Source organism: Lissotriton helveticus, chromosome 9, assembly GCF_964261635.1.
Source record: "Lissotriton helveticus chromosome 9, aLisHel1.1, whole genome shotgun sequence".
In the NCBI taxonomy this organism is placed as follows: domain Eukaryota; kingdom Metazoa; phylum Chordata; class Amphibia; order Caudata; family Salamandridae; genus Lissotriton; species Lissotriton helveticus.
The window spans coordinates 6,599,041-6,617,921 of NC_136070.1; the positions used below are offsets into that span (position 1 = coordinate 6,599,041).

The 18,881-nt window shown below is 50.4% G+C and overlaps 1 protein-coding gene across 2 annotated transcripts in view; it reads left to right on the forward strand.

Annotated features, from left to right (window-relative positions):
• Positions 1-18,881, forward strand: part of KATNBL1 (katanin regulatory subunit B1 like 1) — a 101,532-nt gene that overhangs the window by 45,138 nt on the left and 37,513 nt on the right. For both annotated transcript variants that reach the window (XM_078659340.1, XM_078659341.1), the window contains exons 6-7: positions 5,133-5,183; positions 5,264-5,353. In XM_078659340.1, the coding sequence (XP_078515466.1) occupies positions 5,133-5,183; positions 5,264-5,353 (141 nt within the window). The remainder of the gene's footprint in view (positions 1-5,132; positions 5,184-5,263; positions 5,354-18,881) is intronic.

The following is an 18,881-nucleotide window of genomic DNA, read 5'->3' on the forward strand; positions in this document are numbered from 1 at the left end:
TTCAGAGTGGAGCTTCAGAGTGGAGCTTCAGAGTGGAGCTTCAGAGTGGAGCTTCAGAGTGGAGCTTCAGAGTGGAGCTTCAGAGTGGAGCTTCAGAGTGGAGCTTCAGAGTGGAGCTTCAGAGTGGAGCTTCAGAGTGGAGCTTCAGAGTGGAGCTTCAGAGTGCAGAGTGGAGCTTCAGAGTGGAGAGTGGAGCTTCAGAGTGGAGCTTCAGAGTGGAGCTTCAGAGTGGAGCTTCAGAGTGGAGCATCAGAGTGGAGCATCAGAGTGGAGCATCAGAGTGGAGCATCAGAGTGGAGCATCAGAGTGGAGCATCAGAGTGGAGCATCAGAGTGGAGCTTCAGAGTGGAGCTTCAGAGTGGAGCTTCAGAGTGGAGCTTCAGAGTGGAGCTTCAGAGTGGAGCTTCAGAGTGGAGCTTCAGAGTGGAGCTTCAGAGTGGAGCTTCAGAGTGGAGCTTCAGAGTGGAGCTTCAGAGTGGAGCTTCAGAGTGGAGCTTCAGAGTGGAGCTTCAGAGTGGAGCTTCCGAGTGGAGCTTCCGAGTGGAGCTTCAGAGTGGAGCTTCAGAGTTCAGAGTGGAGCTTCCGAGTGGAGCTTCCGAGTGGAGCTTCCGAGTGGAGCTTCCGAGTGGAGCTTCCGAGTGGAGCTTCCGAGTGGAGCTTCCGAGTGGAGCTTCCGAGTGGAGCTTCCGAGTGGAGCTTCCGAGTGGAGCTTCCGAGTGGAGCTTCCGAGTGGAGCTTCCGAGTGGAGCTTCAGAGTGGAGCTTCAGAGTTCAGAGTGGAGCTTCAGAGTGCAGAGTGGAGCTTCAGAGTGCAGAGTGGAGCTTCAGAGTGCAGAATGGAGCTTCAGAGTGGAGCTTCAGAGTGGAGCTTCAGAGTGGAGCTTCAGAGTGGAGCTTCAGAGTGGAGCTTCAGAGTGGAGCTTCAGAGTGCAGAGTGGAGCTTCAGAGTGCAGAGTGGAGCTTCAGAGTGCAGCTTCAGAGTGGAGCTTCAGAGTGCAGATTCAGAGTGGAGCTTCAGAGTGGAGCTTCAGAGTGGAGCTTCAGAGTGGAGCTTCAGAGTGGAGCTTCAGAGTGGAGCTTCAGAGTGGAGCTTCAGAGTGGAGCTTCAGAGTGGAGCTTCAGAGTGGAGCTTCAGAGTGGAGCTTCAGAGTGGAGCTTCAGAGTGGAGCTTCAGAGTGGAGCTTCAGAGTGGAGCTTCAGAGTGGAGCTTCAGAGTGGAGCTTCAGAGTGGAGCTTCAGAGTGGAGCTTCAGAGTGGAGCTTCAGAGTGGAGCTTCAGAGTGGAGCTTCAGAGTGGAGCTTCAGAGTGGAGATTCAGAGTGCAGAGTGGAGCTGCAGATTCAGAGTGCAGAGTGGAGCTGCAGATTCAGAGTGCAGAGTGGAGCTGCAGATTCAGAGTGCAGAGTGGAGCTTCAGAGTGCAGATTCAGAGTGCAGATTCAGAGTGCAGATTCAGAGTGGAGCTTCAGAGTGGTGCTTCAGAGTGCAGAGTGGAGCTTCAGTGCAGATTCAGAGTGGAGCTTCAGAGTGCAGAGTGGAGCTTCAGAGTGGAGCTTCAGAGTGGAGCTTCAGAGTGGAGCTTCAGAGTGGAGCTTCAGAGTGGAGCTTCAGAGTGGAGCTTCAGAGTGGAGCTTCAGAGTGGAGCTTCAGAGTGGAGCTTCAGAGTGGAGCTTCAGAGTGGAGCTTCAGAGTGGAGCTTCAGAGTGGAGCTTCAGAGTGGAGAGTGGAGCTGCAGATTCAGAGTGGAGCTGCAGATTCAGAGTGCAGAGTGGAGCTTCAGAGTGCAGATTCAGAGTGGAGCTGCAGAGTGCAGATTCAGAGTGGAGCATCAGAGTGCAGATTCAGAGTGGAGCTTCAGAGTGCAGAGTGGAGCTTCAGAGTGCAGATTCAGAGTGGAGCTTCAGAGTGCAGAGTGGAGCTTCAGAGTGCAGATTCAGAGTGGAGCTTCAGAGTGCAGAGTGGAGCTTCAGAGTGCAGATTCAGAGTGGAGCTTCAGAGTGCAGAGTGGAGCTTCAGAGTGCAGATTCAGAGTGGAGCTTCAGAGTGCAGAGTGGAGCTTCAGAGTGGAGCTTCAGAGTGCAGAGTGGAGCTTCAGAGTGCAGAGTGGAGCTTCAGAGTGGAGCTTCAGAGTGCAGAGTGGAGCTTCAGAGTGGAGCTTCAGAGTGGAGCTTCAGAGTGGAGCTTCAGAGTGGAGCTTCAGAGTGGAGCATCAGAGTGGAGCATCAGAGTGGAGCATCAGAGTGGAGCATCAGAGTGGAGCATCAGAGTGGAGCATCAGAGTGGAGCATCAGAGTGGAGCATCAGAGTGGAGCATCAGAGTGGAGCATCAGAGTGGAGCATCAGAGTGGAGCATCAGAGTGGAGCATCAGAGTGGAGCATCAGAGTGGAGCATCAGAGTGGAGCATCAGAGTGGAGCATCAGAGTGGAGCATCAGAGTGGAGCATCAGAGTGGAGCATCAGAGTGGAGCATCAGAGTGGAGCATCAGAGTGGAGCATCAGAGTGGAGCATCAGAGTGGAGCATCAGAGTGGAGCATCAGAGTGGAGCATCAGAGTGGAGCATCAGAGTGGAGCTTCAGAGTGGAGCTTCAGAGTGGAGCTTCAGAGTGGAGCTTCAGAGTGGAGCTTCAGAGTGGAGCTTCAGAGTGGAGCTTCAGAGTGCAGCTTCAGAGTGCAGAGTGGAGCTTCAGAGTGCAGAGTGGAGCTTCAGAGTGCAGAGTGGAGCTTCAGAGTGCAGAGTGGAGCTTCAGAGTGCAGAGTGGAGCTTCAGAGTGCAGAGTGGAGCTTCAGAGTGCAGAGTGGAGCTTCAGAGTGCAGAGTGGAGCTTCAGAATGGAGCTTCAGAGTGTCAAGAGCAATGCCAATAGCTCTAACTTTAACAAAGGCAAAACCATTGCATTGTAAATGCTTGTTGCTGCTTGCTGTGTGGGCGCGCTTTCGCTTTCGGTTAACGCGCTCAATTAGAATGAAATGCTTTCACTTTAGAGTCACCCAAGGGGGGAAGTTTGCAAGATGCTTTTTTAGTTATTTACAGCAAGTGTAGTGATCTTAATTTGTCTTTAAGCAACCAGGTCTTGTGAAAGGCTTTCTCATTATTATTACGTGAAAAGGCTTTTCCAATATTATTACACCCGCACACACACACACACACACACACACGCACACACAGACACGTGTGCACACACACACGTGCACACACACACACACACACCCACACACGCACATCTCCCCCCCCCCCCCCCCCCCCCCACTCACCGGGCTATTTTGGCGTGTCCCTCTCTCCCTCGGCAGCAGGCAGGGGCTCCCCACGAGCACGTGAGCCCCGCTAGCTCACAGGCAAATCTTCCCACTATGCATCCGGAATTACTGGTTTGTAGCCAGGGTTTTTTTTTTTTTTGTGGAGTTTTATATAGCGCGAACTAGACCCGAACCGAATCAGGTATCAGAGCGCTTTACATAGCACAAGTTACGTTTTTTTTTTTGTTTTGTTTTTTTGACATGAGGACACACTTTCATTTTTTTAGGCACGGGGAGATTAAGTGATTTGCCCAGAATCACAGGAGGTTTTGGCGTCGTTACCGAGACTCGAACCCAGATCCCCAGGTCAGAGGTCGAGCGCCTTAGCCGTTAGTCCAGCTCCTCTCCCCATTGTTAAACTCGTGCTGGGACAAAGCCATTCGCCGGCCATGCATTTTCAGTTTCAGGTTTCTATAAATGTATGCTAAGATCACTTTTCTAGTTGAAAGACTGTAAAGTGATCTCCAGCTAACTGTGCTATTTATAGCCTTAGCATAGGAAAAAAAAAAATGCTGACATAGCCTTACACTCTTCACGGAAAATTGGTACCAAAAAAACCTGCCGTTTGCAATTAAGTATTGTAATACTAATACATGTAAGTCACGTAAATACAACACATATTGCATTACAAATGCTACAGGTGTCACATTTGCGAAAGTTATAACTATTGGTATTGTAAATGACGAAACTATTAATTTCGCTATTTTCAAAAACAAAACTTAAATAAAAAAAGTGTCAATTACAATACCAATAGCTCAAACCTTTCTAATGCGAGACCAATTGCATAGCAGATGCTTGTTCTTAAACTTTGTGACTTGGTTTCGGTTCTAATACAAAAAGAAGGAAATTGTGTCTTGTAGCTGTAAGCAGTAGCGGTTATGATTATGTCAAACAAGCACTTGATAAGAATGAATGTCTAAGGGGCCCCATTTGGATATGAATCTTTCAGTGTTGATGAATGAGTCGCATGGAGTAACCATCAACTCCCAATCGAGGCATAAACTGGTGTTGCTACCCAAAGCAGTATTCTGAGGAAGCCGTGTTAATTCACCCTGTAGTTCTGAGGACACATTTTGCAAATATGTCAGCAGAAAACTGCCCGGAATTTGATAATCCCCTGTGGACATGAGTGCGGAAAACACAGATTTCAAAGGTAATTTCCGATTCCACAGCGAAAAACTCTGAATGCTCCAGTAATTTCACATCGCAGGAATTACCGGTCCATCGTATTTAAATTTCCAGGTGTAGATTTACAGCTGTGGAGCTCTCCCGTGATACAGAATGAGGTTCAATGTGCCCTTTATGCTTTTTTTTTCTTGTAAATCTTGAGCGCAGTCGCTGACTTGTTTGGTTTCACTTTGCCATTCCTTTCTAAATTACACATTTTATGTCTTGCAATAATCCACAATGTGTATATTTTTTTAATCTATACTCTTCTGTACAGCGTTGATACACGGAAAGGAAGCATTTTTTTAAAATAAATTGTCTTCTATGCTACTTAGGGGACAGGAGGGAGCGTGCAGCAGCGCTTGCAGGTGTCGGTTTGTTGTGCTGTACAGTCGGGGAGTATAGGATGGGGAGTAGTGTCTGGTGTTGGCTTTTCTCCAAGCATCCCACCCTGCCCAGTGTTGTGGTTTGTGCTAGTGTTACGTGTTCTGTGTCTGATGTTGGAAGTGTGTGATAGAAGGGTGGATGGCGAGGATGTCAGCAGTGTGGCATGATTGCACGAACGTTGCATGTCAGCTGAGGGATGCATGAAGAGGTGTCGGATGTGTGGACCGGGGTGCTCGGAACAGTGTTCAGTAAAGCATGTTTCTTTACCTATTCTTTTGCTTCTGCAGGATCGAAGACCTCGGTGTGTTAGCAGACTGCCTGCCGAGCCTCACAAACAGGTATGTCTAAGCGAACACGTCTCTTGTTCTTCGCGTGGCTGTTTGAGTGAACCGGGTGTAATTCCCCTCTGTATTTTCAGCATACAGGAAGAGAAGGCGTGCGTCTCGCCCGGGTGCTGTGTTGATCTCATGCCCATGGTATCAAAATTAATTGCGCGTCCTTATGATCAGTAAGTATATGTTTTTACTCACTAGTTCTTGGCTGCCCTCGAGCCTCTGTCCTTTGCTTTCCTTGTCCTCACTGACTGGAAGTCTTTACTCCTAAAGCGGCACTTGTTCCCTTGAGCTGGCACGGCTTACACAATTGGGCTATGTTCAAGAAAAGGTCACCATGATGCCATTGCGCTGCACTGTTTGAATGTCATAGTGGCGCCCTCTTGGAATGGTGCTCCCCCCCCCCGCTCTCCACAAGATGATTGGTTCAGTACACCATAGAGTTGCACTGACTTCATGACGTAGTGAAGCCCTCCTGGAATGGTGCCACCCCCCCCCCCTCCCCTCGCTAAAGCTCGCTGTCTCTCGCCACAAGATATAGGGTTCAGTATTCCATAGTGCTACACTGACTTAATGACATAGCAAACCCCTCCCCCCCCCCACCCCCCATGCCTTGTATCGCTCCACAAGAGGTAGGGTCAGTATACCATTGAGTTACACTGACTTCATGACCTGTTGACGCCCCCTGGAATGGTGCCCTCGGAGATACCATTGTATCCCTCCACAAGATGTAGGGTTCTGCATGCTATTGAGTTACTCAGACTTCATGACATAGGGACACCCCCCGGAATGGTACCTCCCAGGGGAGAGCTCCGCCTCTCTCCACAAGATGTAGGGTTCAGTATTCCTTTGCACTACACTGAATTCATGACCTAGTGAAGCCCTCGACCCAGTCGGGCAAAGGAGCCGCCGTCTCATACTCTACCTTCTTTTCCCTGCGATTAGTGGGGACATTTCCTAGCAGTGGGTTTCTGTCTCTCTTACATGCAGCATTCTATGCCTTCGGGTATAGTTTGCGCCAGACAGCCGTGCCTCAGCCGCACCCAGGCGGTGGTGCCGTGGCAGTGACATGGCCTGAACTTGGTGTTACAAAAAGGTGCATGGGAGCTAGCCACTATGACATTGCCTCATATGCTTTGCCCCCATTTCTTGCTTTGTCCCATGGGGCCCAGTGGATGCATGTGAAGTGTAATCTAAACTCTTCCCCCCCCCCTTAATTGTCCTGCTAGTTGCAAAATATGTTGTCCTTTTAGCTGCTTCAACTACGAGTCAGTGTGTGTGTGTGTGTGATGTGTCAACTGCCAAACGAGTTCACTGACACCGTATAGCCCTCCCCTGTATGCCACGACCACCTCGTGAAGGTGGTCTCGTTGGTAGGTGGTGTCTTTGCTGTTATACTTGCGTTGAGGGGGTGCTTTAATGCTGCGGATCCCAGGATGGGAGCCTCTGGGGAAGAGCAGGCGGTGGTCCTGGTCCCATCATCAGTAGCCTGGATGGTCATTCTCGGATTGGATAGCAGATCAAATCATAATACATAAGTAGGGGATGAAGGAGAATGTAATAATGGGCCTCTCACGCAAATGACTTCTATCTCTAGTTGAGGGGTTCAGTGAAGGGGATTCTTGACATTGTATCCGAGAACCTTTTGATTGCTGCATTTTTTTTTTTTTGTTATAGGTGGACCATCCCTTCCCTTAGGCATGACCCTGATGCTCATGCGTCTTTTACAGAGTCCTATGGTATATTATTCACAAGTGCCATGACCACAGCTCTTCCTCTGGTCGGTTAGTGGTTGACCGTATGAGGCGTGTCACGGCGCGCCTCTCCTGCCTCGAGCAGTGGCTCCCGTTCTCCTTTGCTTGACTGGCGAGGTCCTGTGTCTCACCCTTGCCATCGGTTCCTGGTGAACAGGGGTCCCCTTCCTCACTCCTGCTAGCTGTATTACTGTCAAGAGCCTCCATGAATCTCCCGGTCACTCGTGTGTGTTCGCCTGAACCAGTGGGAGTGCGTGCTCTCTGTGCTGCTGGGGTTCTGTGTGTCGGGTGCGACGGACGGGGTGGTCGAACTTCTGGGAGACCATGCACCGGACTGGGGTTGCCCAGTGACTGCCTGGGCCAGCTAATCTTACAGGCCTGGGCCTAACCGCTCCTTGTTCGGTGGGAGGCCTGCTGGCTTCCTCTGTCCGTGGCTTGGAATAATAGAATGCAGGAAGAGCGGGCAAGAGGTGCTGACTTTACTGTCTGTAGAGCAGGATTATCGATCTGGACTTCCTCGAGGATGGCCCATAGTTCTAATATTGCCTCCCTTTTATCTTTCTCTTGTGTTCAAGCATGTTGGTGTCAAAAGTCCCACGCCAAAGGAGGGTAAATGTGTGTTCCTTCGGGTGTGCATGACGTTCCCGGCAAACCTTCTTACTTTTGTGAGCCTGTGTGGGACGCCTGCTTTGAATGGTGTCTCCAGGATCGGTTTGATCGTTTTATAGCACAAGATAACTTAGCGCCTTTGTTTTTAGGGGCTCTCTGGTTTCCATCTGAAATTGTGGGGAAAATACAAACAGGGTTTTACTGCTTCTCAAGTATGTACTATGAGCTCAGCGCTATGTACAGATGCATCCACAATCAAAATGAATACTTCATAAACACAAACCGCAATGCATATGGAAGGCTACAACCGTGAAGAAATGCAATTGTTAATAAAAACTGTTTCTGAACGATATTGCTTTGATGTCAAATACAGGTTCTGCGAAATGGCAGCACCTCCATATGGAACATTAAATTATTGGCTAAAACACAACACTTAAAACAAAAACAGTTTGCAAAATTAACAGCAATACAGCATTGCACATCAACAATTGTACCCTGTCACACCCAGGGGCTGAGCGTACCATCTGTATTACACCCAGCGGTCCAATCTACTAGCACAGTTGCACTGGCATATCACCGAGGGGCAAAGCATACCATCTGTATCACACCCAGCAATCCAAGCCACCAACACCAAAAAAGTGACCGAGGAAAAATTATGACTGTCAAAGTTCCTCAGCCTGCTCCTAGCACATTGTCGGACGGTCAACAGATTCCGGGCAGAAACCGGCTCCTCAGAAGTGTAGACAGTGTCCCCCTCTGTCCCTACGACACAACGCCCCCTGCGGTTAGCAAGCACACACAGGAAGGGCGGTGACGCCAGAAAAGAGAGAGACCTAAAACCCTTAGGTCTCCTAGTGTGAAGACAGGGTACTCGGACGTGGTACACAAAATAGGAAGCCGCAGCCTGCAGGGGAGAGAAGAACACAAGCATACAACACACTGCTTAGTATACTATAATAAACTTCTAGTATCAGCTTTCTGCATTGAGTGTGCTGCAAGGCTCTTACCTGCCCAACGTGTGAAATGCACCCAAAAGGTATCCACATAAAACAAAACATACGAACCAAAAAAAAAAAGGAGAGTGGATACTCAGGTCTCTCTTTCTTATGGAATGATTCCACTGAAGAAATGAAGGTGTACAACACAGTCACGAATATTTCCCAAAACGGAAGAGTCAGGAAGGAAATGTACACCAGGGTCGTGATACTCCTCACAGAATCCTCAAGGCAAACAAAATAAAGTCCTCTCCAGAGGAGTTGTTTCTCGGACGTTTCTCGCCAAGAAATAGATGCAGGACGCTAACACTCGGCGTCTTTCAAAAAACAAGAAAAGGAAAAACAAAATCCCTCGGCAAGTGTCCTGTCAGGTAACTGACACGCCAGGGAAACCTCTGCGGCTATCCCGGTATCGGGGAAGAGTGAGCAGGGGCCCAGTGGAGGCTCACAGGGTGACGTCGAGGAACGCTGCTTCGTGGATCCACCAGCAGCGGGTAGGAAAGAAGGACACAAACAATCCAGTGTTCACCGCGGCGGGGAAAACTTGCACAAAGCCGCGTGGAGAGTAGAGATGAGTAGACTGCCTGAGCCGACGCGGCCGCGTGCGGCTTCAGCTGCAAGGACGAGGAAAAAAGACACAAACCAGTTCAACGGAGCAAGTACTGCAACTGATGATCCAAGGGTTGGGTCTCGGGCAGGAATCCAATTGAAAACCAAGCACCGCCGATAGGGGAAAGGAGACATAAGAACCTCCCAGTCGGCCTCTGATTGGAGCATGAGGATCATAGTCTTCTGCAAGGCGCCCCAAGGCATTCTGGGACTTGTAGTCCCTGCCAGGCAAAATATACCGTACAACACACGCCCTAAGAGCTCCGGGTCCTAACACACATGCTATCCTGTGACTACGGAAGATCTGCACGGTACACAATGCTAAGTGAGCCTGATAGTTTGTCACTGTCGGTTCTGGGACAAAGATAATAACAATTTGCAGAATAAAGGAATAACTTGAGAACCACAGGCCCCTCTTGGCCAAACACAAGCTTCACTCCATCTCCCAGGTCCAAATCCTTTACCCTAAATGTCCGAATCGCACCCTGTACCAAACCAGCGACTGATGGTACGTCTGTGTAACACCCAGCGGTCCTAGTATACCATCTGTTTCACACCCAGTGGAAAAAGTGTACCATCTATTACGCCCAGCAGTTCAAGCGACGAACACCTCGCACTTCTTTCAGAGACCCACGGTACCGGTAAACCGGGGGCACTGGGAAACCCTTTTAGACTAAAAAATAAGATTGAGGTGTCCACTCTGACAATTAGCACGCTAGGAAAGTGAATATTTATTGTGTTGACTATCGGAAAAAAAGGTGACTTTTGTGGGATCGCCTGTGAAGCCGCCTTGCGCCTGCTCAGCTAGGACATATAAAATATGTAATATGCCAGATTTCTGTCAATGCCAGGGCACTCAGGTTAATTTTTTGCGCTTCTCCCTAGTTTGTCATACGCCACATGCTGTACTATGGTTCCGATGTAGTCTCTTACCCTCTCTGACGGATGCTTCAGGTCGGACCTCCCCCACGGATTCAGCAGAACTTTCAATCGATTGCAGTATCTGCTCACCTTTCTTTCTGTGCAAAAGTGACTGTCTGGACGGGATCCCCTACATTTGGCTGCAGTCGGGCTCAAGGTATACATAGTCTCCTAATCTGGCTCGTCAAAATGTTGTTTGAACATAAAATAACGAGAAGAATTAAGAGACTCGAGTCGTTTGGCTAAACAGGAACAGTGTGTTTAATTAAACAGTGCAGCCAGGAGAACAGATACAGGCATAGGGTCTGAGGACTGTCTCCATTTGCAATTGGACTAATGTGGACTTTTATTCAGTGCAATGGGTTAAGTAAAAAGGTTCCGCCAGTCCATTTTTGGAAAGGAATGCGGACCACTGTCTTTGGTGCCATAAATTAATGTTTAATTGACGAATCTAGGTAGGCCTCGGCCTTGCGTGGACACAAAGCGGCCAGTAGATAACGGGCCCAGATGTCCCAACATAGGGAGCGCGTGGTCCTTGCATGTTCTGGTTGAGTGTAACCCCTACGGCCATGTGTGCTTTAATGGGGCCAATCTCCCTGGACCATTGTGGTGTTGCTGTGCTTAATTGTGGGTTTGATCTGGGATTTTCTGTTCCTGCATTTGTCTGCTGGCTACATGCTACCCCACTTGTGATCTGTCAATCAGTGACCTTGGGCATAGGTCGCAGAGCCTGCTTAACTATTTTTTATTCGGCTAAACATAACAGCACAGGTGCACCACAACATTTAACATTGATATTTTCAATAAGTCAAGCAGCTGCTGGGGAACACGCTGCGGTCACGACCCGAGGGTTTACGAATACTGCCACTTGGTCTCGCTTGGTCTGATCAGATACCGACTGGGGCCCTTTTCATTACAACTTGGGACCATCATCCACGTGTTCCTGAATTTTAGATCTTCTATGGACAAATAATAGATTGGAACACAGACATAGACTACTCGTCCTCTTCGTTTTTGGACCTCAAGGAAGCTAATGATTACCTCTAGATGTACCTACGACTTTACCTACTAGAGACAATACTAAGCTTTATTTTAAATTCTATGGGACATAAATGTGTCCATCCTCAGCGGTGACTTGCATCCATACCTCATAGACTCTTCGTTTGAAATCTTTCTTCTATAGCAGAAGCCCTGAAGTCCCATCCTTGGGACGAAACGCTTTGGCTGTATGGTGCTTCATCTTTTTGAAAATAAAGGAACTAAAGTGAAGAACCCTATTCTGCTTGACTCATTAAAAATATGAATGTTAAATGTTGTGGTGCACCTGTGCTGTTATGTTTAGTTAATCAAAGTTCCCTAGGGAATAAGCACTGTTACCGTGAGTGCTATCCAGTGTGCACACAGACCCCCACACAAACACTAGGGGTACTTATTACCACTTGGGATTATTATTTATTAGGTGCTAACTTTAAGAAGGTTCCACTGTTGGTCCTGTCTTCTCTTTATATTTTATTTGGCGTTGATGTGGAGTTCAGAGCATGTGAATTCGTCAGTAAAGCTGCAATTTCGTTTTTGCATATAAAGGCATGATTTCTCACAATAACAGACTTTTTAATAATGTTAGGCAAGTTTATAAAGCGCCCGATTACGCTCAACGGCGTGTCTCCGCGCTATGGTGGGTGGTAATGACAGAACCCTCGCAGCTTGGTATCGCACCAGTCTACCGAACTAACAGATGGGTTTTAAGTCTGCCCCTGAATCTTGACTCTGAGGGTTCGAGGCGCAGTTCCAGCGGGAGTTTGGTCCAGCTTTTCGCAGCCAAGAACCTGAAAGACTTGCCCCCCCCCCCCCATGCGAGCCTTTCTCACTCTGGGGACCTTCAATAACCCAGAGCCAGCAGATCTCAATGCTCGGGCGGCTCATAGCGGGTTACAAGGTCCTGTAATGGCACCGGTGCCTTACCGCCCATGATTCGGTGGCACGTGCACAGAGCCTTGAACTCAATTCTACTCCTCACCGGCAACCAGTGAAGAGCTCGGAGCGCTGCCTTCGAGGCCGATCTCCTAGGCAGCCTCAAAACCAGGCGGGCCGCGGCGTTCTGTAACACCTGGAGACGGTCGAGACTCCTTTCTGTGGCCCCCAGGTAAAGGAGATTGCCATAGTCCAAGCGTGCTGTTACCAGGGCATGCACCAGCGTCCTTCGGGCCTCCGTGGGTAGGAGCTCAAGAACCTTCCGCAGGCCCTTCAGGACACCAAAACATACCCCCACCACTCTGTTGATCTGAGGCCTAAATGTCAGGTCAGTATCAAGCCAGATACCAAGATTTTTGGCTTCCTGACAAGGTATCGGTGCCAACCCCAAACAGGGTGGCCACCATGCTGAATTCCACACAGATGGCCCCCCTCCCAGCACCTCTGTCTTGCTGCCGTTCAGCCTCAGGCAGTTGGAAGACATCCAGGCTGCCAGCTCCTGCATGCAAGCTCTGAAACTGTCTGCAGCAAGACCCGGCGCGCGCGATAGGGAGATGACCAGCTGCGTGTCATCAGCATAGGACACTATACGCAGCCCATGAGCCTCCAAGATGGTAGCCACCGGGGACACATACAGGTTAAATAGGGTTGGGCTCAGGGACGAACCCTGTGGAACGCCCTGACCCAAGTTGATCACTCTGGAGTAGCAGTCCCCCTGCCTCACCTGAAAACCCCTATCTACCAGGAAGGACTGGATCCATTTCAGTGCAGCGCCTAAGATCCCGCCTTCATTCAGACACTGTAGCAAGGTGGTATGTGCTACAGTGTCGAACGCTGCACTTAGGTCCAGCAGAATCGGGGCCATGGTTTGGCCCTCATCCACCCCCTGTCTAATGGTCTAGACTGCCATGAGTAGGGCTGACTCGGTGGAATGTCGAGGCCGGAATCCAAACTGAGTGGCGTGAAGGAGGGCCGCCTCCTCCACAAATTCCATCAGCTGGATATTCACGACCTTCTCCACTACTTTGGCCATATAGGGTAGGAGTGATATGGGACGGAGGTTCTCCAGTTTCTCAAAACTGATGTTCGGTTTCTTTTGTAGGGGAGTACTACCGCATGTTTCCACCCTATGGGTACCGTGTGGGTCCTAAAAGATACATCCAACAGGTGCCTAATATAGGGCTCCAAGATCACCAAGCTTTCAACGAGCCGTTTAGGTGGTGCAGGGTCCCTCGGGGAGCCAGATTTTACCGATCTGTATCAGCGCCTCCGGAGGGGGGGTAGTGAGGTTAGCTAAGCCATACTGTCCCCTAGCTTCCCCCGTAGCTTCAACAAACTCAGACCCTGTTATGGTTTGGGCCGGGAAGGATAGGTAGATATTTGCGACTTTTTCTGCAAAGTAATCCGCAATACGGTTGCACGAGTCCAACGAGCAGTCCCCCTGTACCACGGAGGATTTAGCTACCGAGATGGATTTATAGATTTTAAACAGTTCCTTCGCGGAATTCTCCGCCTCCTTAAAGTATTAACAGGCTGTGGATCCAGCTGTGACCCAGCTGACTGCATCCAGGGGAAAGGGAGGTATCTGATAGACTGTTAGTTGTAGATTCCTTACCTTAGAATTTCCCCCCAGGCGTCTGTCTGGATCCGGAGATTTTTTCTTCAGAATACCCCTGCACGTCAATTGGTGGCGTCGGTTGTCTCCATGTCCATCGTGGCTGCTGGGATGACATTGCAGTACCTACTTAGACGCCGCCCCTGTGCGCTGACGTCCGTTATTTCTTTTTCTTTGCTAGCCTAGTGCAGATTAGTCTTGGACTCCTGGTGTGCGGGGATGTCCCAACGTCGGACTGGCTTCAAACCCTGCAGCTCCTGTCTCAAGATGGTTGTGGTGTCTGGAGCATGACCACAACCCAAAGTCATGCTCAAAGTGCTGGGCAATGAACCCTAAGACTTTACGGGAGCAGTCCCGAAAGTTGTTGGAGGCCCGGCTTTCGGCTCTGCATCATTCCCAGTCTCATTTGAGAGGAAGGTCACAAGGTCATTTGCGAAGCCCCCACTCCTCGACGCACTCCAAGTTGTCGAGGTCCTCGGTAAGTCAAAGCACAAGAAGGCGAAGAAGCATATGCGCTCTTCACCTTCTCCCCGTCAGTCGGCTGACTAGACGTGGTACTTGGACCATCCTCGCCGGTGCCTGCTTCAGGGTGGACTCCGCGCCTCCTACCCATTCTAAGAGTCGCAGCGTCTCCTGCCCAACTCAGTTTTACGAGGCCTTACACCTCGTCTTTAGGCAGCCTGACTCCACTGGTGTGCCTTTGGGCAATCGGAGCAGGTTGTAGGTCCTGGGCCTTCGATGCCGGTGGTCCTGGCGCTGAAGGGCCCCGAAGGATCCAGATCGACTCCGGTCGATCTCACTCGGCCTTCCCCAGCGCCGATCCCGACAACACCATCCTCGGTGCCAGCTGTGCCCCCGGCCAACGCCATCCATTCCCGAGTTGGACACAGAGCCAGACTAAAGTCGTAACCAATGCGGAGGGTGCTTTTGTTCCCCTGTTCATCCCTGGTGTTCCCTATCAACCAGAGGGTGATGATAACTGGGAGGGGTCGCTTGACCCTTTAACTGACCAGCTGGAAGAACAGGACTCGCGAGACGATCTGGTTGATGCCGGTGGTCTGACACCTCTCCAGACACTAGTTTGCTTTCTCCTCCTACCATAGCTACAGAGGAGGGAGCGTCCTATCCTGTGGTGGTGAGAAGAAGGGCGACCGAGGTCCTTGGCCTTGAGCTCCTTTCGGTGACAGTCAGGACTAACCTCCTGACAGCTGCTTTAGCCTGCGGCTTCTTCCTCTGAACCCCTATTGCCATTCAATTAAGCCCTTACTGATGTCCTCCTGAGCACTTGGTCCAAGCCCAGCACAGGGGCAATTGCCTGTCCCCACTGCCTGGCCCCGGGCAACCCAGTTTTCCGGACCCAACACCCTCCCGCTGAGAGGTGCAGGGTAGCTGGCGATGAAGAGTGGGTGGGACAGGGCAGGCTTTGTGCGTCTGTATATGAGAGAAGGAGGGAGGGGGTTGAACGTTATGTGAGGTTGCAGGAGCGCCGATGGGGGGGAGGGGTGACTTCTAATGGCAGCCGCACATGTTGTAATTTACCAGTCTCAGCTCTTTTGGGCAAGGGAGCTATAGAGGGGGTCGCTGTGCCAGAAGTAGGTCATGATTTCTATTCCAGCTACTTTCTGGTGCCTAAGGAGGACAAAGGCCTGCGTCCTATTCTAGACCTATGGCCCCTCATCCGCTTCCTCCTGAAGAAGAAGTTCAAAATGCTCACGTTAGCTCAAGGTCCTGTCTGTCCTCGACCCCGGAGACTGAATGGTGGAGTTGGACTTGCCTATTTCCATGTACCCGTCCTGCTGGCCCACAGGCGTTACCTTCGGTTCACGGTAGGCCACAAGCATTTTCAGTTCTCCCTGCTCGCCTTTGGCCTTACTAGTGCCCCTCGGGTGTTTCATAAAGGTGACGGCGATAGTCACAGCTCATCTGTGCAGATTAGGGGTACCAGTCCTCCCCAACCTCGACAACTGGCTGTTGAAGGTCGGCTCGCCCCAGGATGTCGTCTCCCACCTTCAGACTATGGCAGACCTCCTGCATTCGCTGGGGTTCACTATAAACGAACCAAAGTGTCACCTGACTCCTTCTCAGATGCTCCCTTTCATCGGAGCTGTCCTGGACACACTGCCGTTTCGGGTCTATCCTCCCGTCAAACAGCGAGTCTGGGATATTCAGGCTATGATACTGATGTTTCAGCCTCTATCCCGGTTTTCGGTGAGAATGATCTTGAGGCTGCTGAGACTCGTGGCCTCCTGCATCCTGCTGGTAGATCGTGGCGTATGTGGGCTCTGCTGTGGGACCTGAAGTTCCAGTGGGCGCAGCATCAGGGGAATGTTTCCGACTTCGTTCAGATCTTGGAGGGAACTCCACAACAACTGCAGTGATCTAACAGTAGTGACAGATGCCTCACTCCTGGGATGGGGCGGCCATCAGAGAGGCAGAAATCAGAGGCGTCTGGTCTCCGGCGGGGCCTGGTCTACATATCAACCTGCTGGAGCTCTGGGCGAGCAGACTGGCACTGAAGGCACTCCTTCCCTCTCTCAAAACTAAAGTGGTGTAGGTGTTTACAGACAACACCACCGCCATGTGTACTGCAACAAGGGGAGCAGGGTGGGGTCGTGGACCCTGTGTCAGGAGGCTCTTTGCCTCTGGACGTGGCTGGAACATCAGGGCATAGCCCTGGTGGTTCAACACATGGCTGGTTCTCTGAACACCAAGGCGGACAAATTTAGCTGTTGGTGCTTGGTGGATCACGAATCGCGTCTTCACTGGGAGGTGGTGTAAGGTCTCTTTCAGTGATGGGGAGAGCCTTGTTTAGATCTGTTCGCCCCCGAAGAGAACGCACAATGTCAGCAGTATTGCTCATTGGAGTTTCCAAGGCGGCACTTGCTCAGTGTCGCTTTTTGTCGCGAGTCGAACTGCAGCCTCCAGTATGCCTTTCAGCCTGTACCACTTCTGCCACGAGTGCTCAAAAAGATTGAGTGCGACTGGGCCAGAGTTATTCATGTGGCTCCGGACTGGGCACTAAGAGTTGGTCTTCCGAGCGTGGCCATCGATCCTCCGATCAGACTACCTCTTCGGGAGGATCTTCTGTTGCAGCAGCAGGCGTCGGTTCTTCACCCAACCTGTCCAGCCTCCACCTGCTTGCGTGGAGATTGAACGACAGCAGTTGACGGCTTTCAACCTTCCGCCGGAAGTCGGTCATCGTGGCAGCCAGGCGTCCCTCCACTAAAACGGTGTACGCCTGTTGATGGAACAAGTTTTTGGCATCGTGCACACCAAAGGCTGCTGACTGCCTTTCTGCTCGTCTTTCAGAGGTCTTGTTGTTCATACTTTCTGTGGCAGAGCAGGCCTCTGCTCTGGGCACTCTCAAAGGTTATCTTGCAGCTTTTCCTTAGCTGCCAGATCAGCCATCCTTATTCAAATCTCCTATTGTTAAGAGATTCTTTAAGGGCATTACTCCTCTGTTTCCTCCATCTCCCTTCATAATGCCCCAGTGGGAGTTGAATCTTGTTCTCACATTTCTTGCGTGCTTCCCTCGAGCCTCAAGACTGCCTTCCTTGTTGCCATTACCTCTGCTTTCAGAGAGAGTGAGCTTCAGGCTCGATCTTCCAAGCCCCCTTTCTTCTCTGTGCATCCGGACAAAGTGCTGCTTAGAACAAGGCCTTTGTTTCTTCCTAAAGTGGTTACATCATTTCATGTTGGACAATCCATCACTTTGCCCACCTTTTTCCCACCGTCTCACCCTTCCAAGGAGGACGGGAGACTCCACCGTCTGGACTCGACGTGCGCACTCATTCTATCTTGACCGCTCCAAAGACTTCCGGGTGGATGATCATCTCTTTGTTGGATGTGTGGGTGCCAAGAAAGGCCGGGCTGTTAAACTCTCGATGGGTTGTCCTTGGCATAAAGATCTGCTATGCTTTAGCGAAGAAGGATCCTGTAGTGGGGTTGCATGCTTATTCCACTAGTGCTACGGCAGCGTTCACTGCATGAGCACGTGGAGTCCCACTCCTCGATATCGGTCAGGCAGCGACATGGGCTTCTCTGCACATGTTCACCAGACACTATTGCCTGTACAGCCAAGTCTGAAGGAACTGCTATTTTGCCCGTTCAGACCACCAAGACATTCTTGTGTGAACTTTGTTCACAGACCCTCCTCCGGTGATGGTATTGCTGGGATATCTATACTAAGGTAAGGAATCTCCAACTAACTGTCTCTTTCAGATGAACAAGTTACTTACATTCGGTAACGATGTATCTGTAAGAGACAGTTGTTAGTTGTAGATTCCTTACCGCCCCACCCATCCTTCCCGCTCTGTGAACTGATCTCTAGGGAAAGGGACTCCATAACCGGGCCCTAGTTGTGGCGCACCATTGGTCGGTGTCTATCATGGCTCTGCGCTTCTTACGTGGAAAGTCTTGTTCGAACTGACATCAGCGCGCAGGGACAGCGTCTGAGTAGGCACCACAAAGTCATCCCGGCGACCACAATGCCGACGATGGATGCGGAGTTGATCGATTCCACCTACCATCGCGCAGGGGTATTGCTGAAGAAAAAATCTCCGGCTCCAGACTGACACTAAGGTAAGGAATCTACAACTAACATATGTCTCCACCAGATACATCGTTACCGAAGGTAAGTAACTTGTTCTTCCGGAGGATGTCGAGCCAGCTGTGACCCAGGTGACTTCATCTGTGGGTCAATTAAGGTTTCTGAAGGATGTCTATCCAGCTGTGACTCCGCTAACAGCATCGCTTTAAATGGAGGTTTCTGATTGATGTCGATCCTCCTGTGACCCTGGTGACCGCATCTGGTGCCCGCCTTTCCAGCTGAGACCCAACACACTGTGTCCGGGATAAGGATAGGTTTCTGATGGTTTCTTCCAGTTCAATTGGCAGAAGCTGGTTTTCCTTATCTGAGGTTTTCTTCTAAAGTCCAGGGAAGTGGGTTCTACCATTGTTGTTTAAGGGTGGTTTTTTTGCCGTGTATAAAACGTTTTGGTCCCATAAGTGTCCTTAAGTCCTTCCCTGCAAACCATGGTGCAACGGTTATCAAGTTTTTGTTGTTGTTGTTTTTTTCTAACATCTCCTGAAAGTACAGCCAAGCGACACTGCTGCACGAAGGGGGAAGGTGTATTTCTTTATTCATCTAATGTGCTTATATGGTGTTGGCATTGGTATCCGTCAGCGATTGATGTCTGCTTTGTCATCCACCCATACCTATGTGCTACTA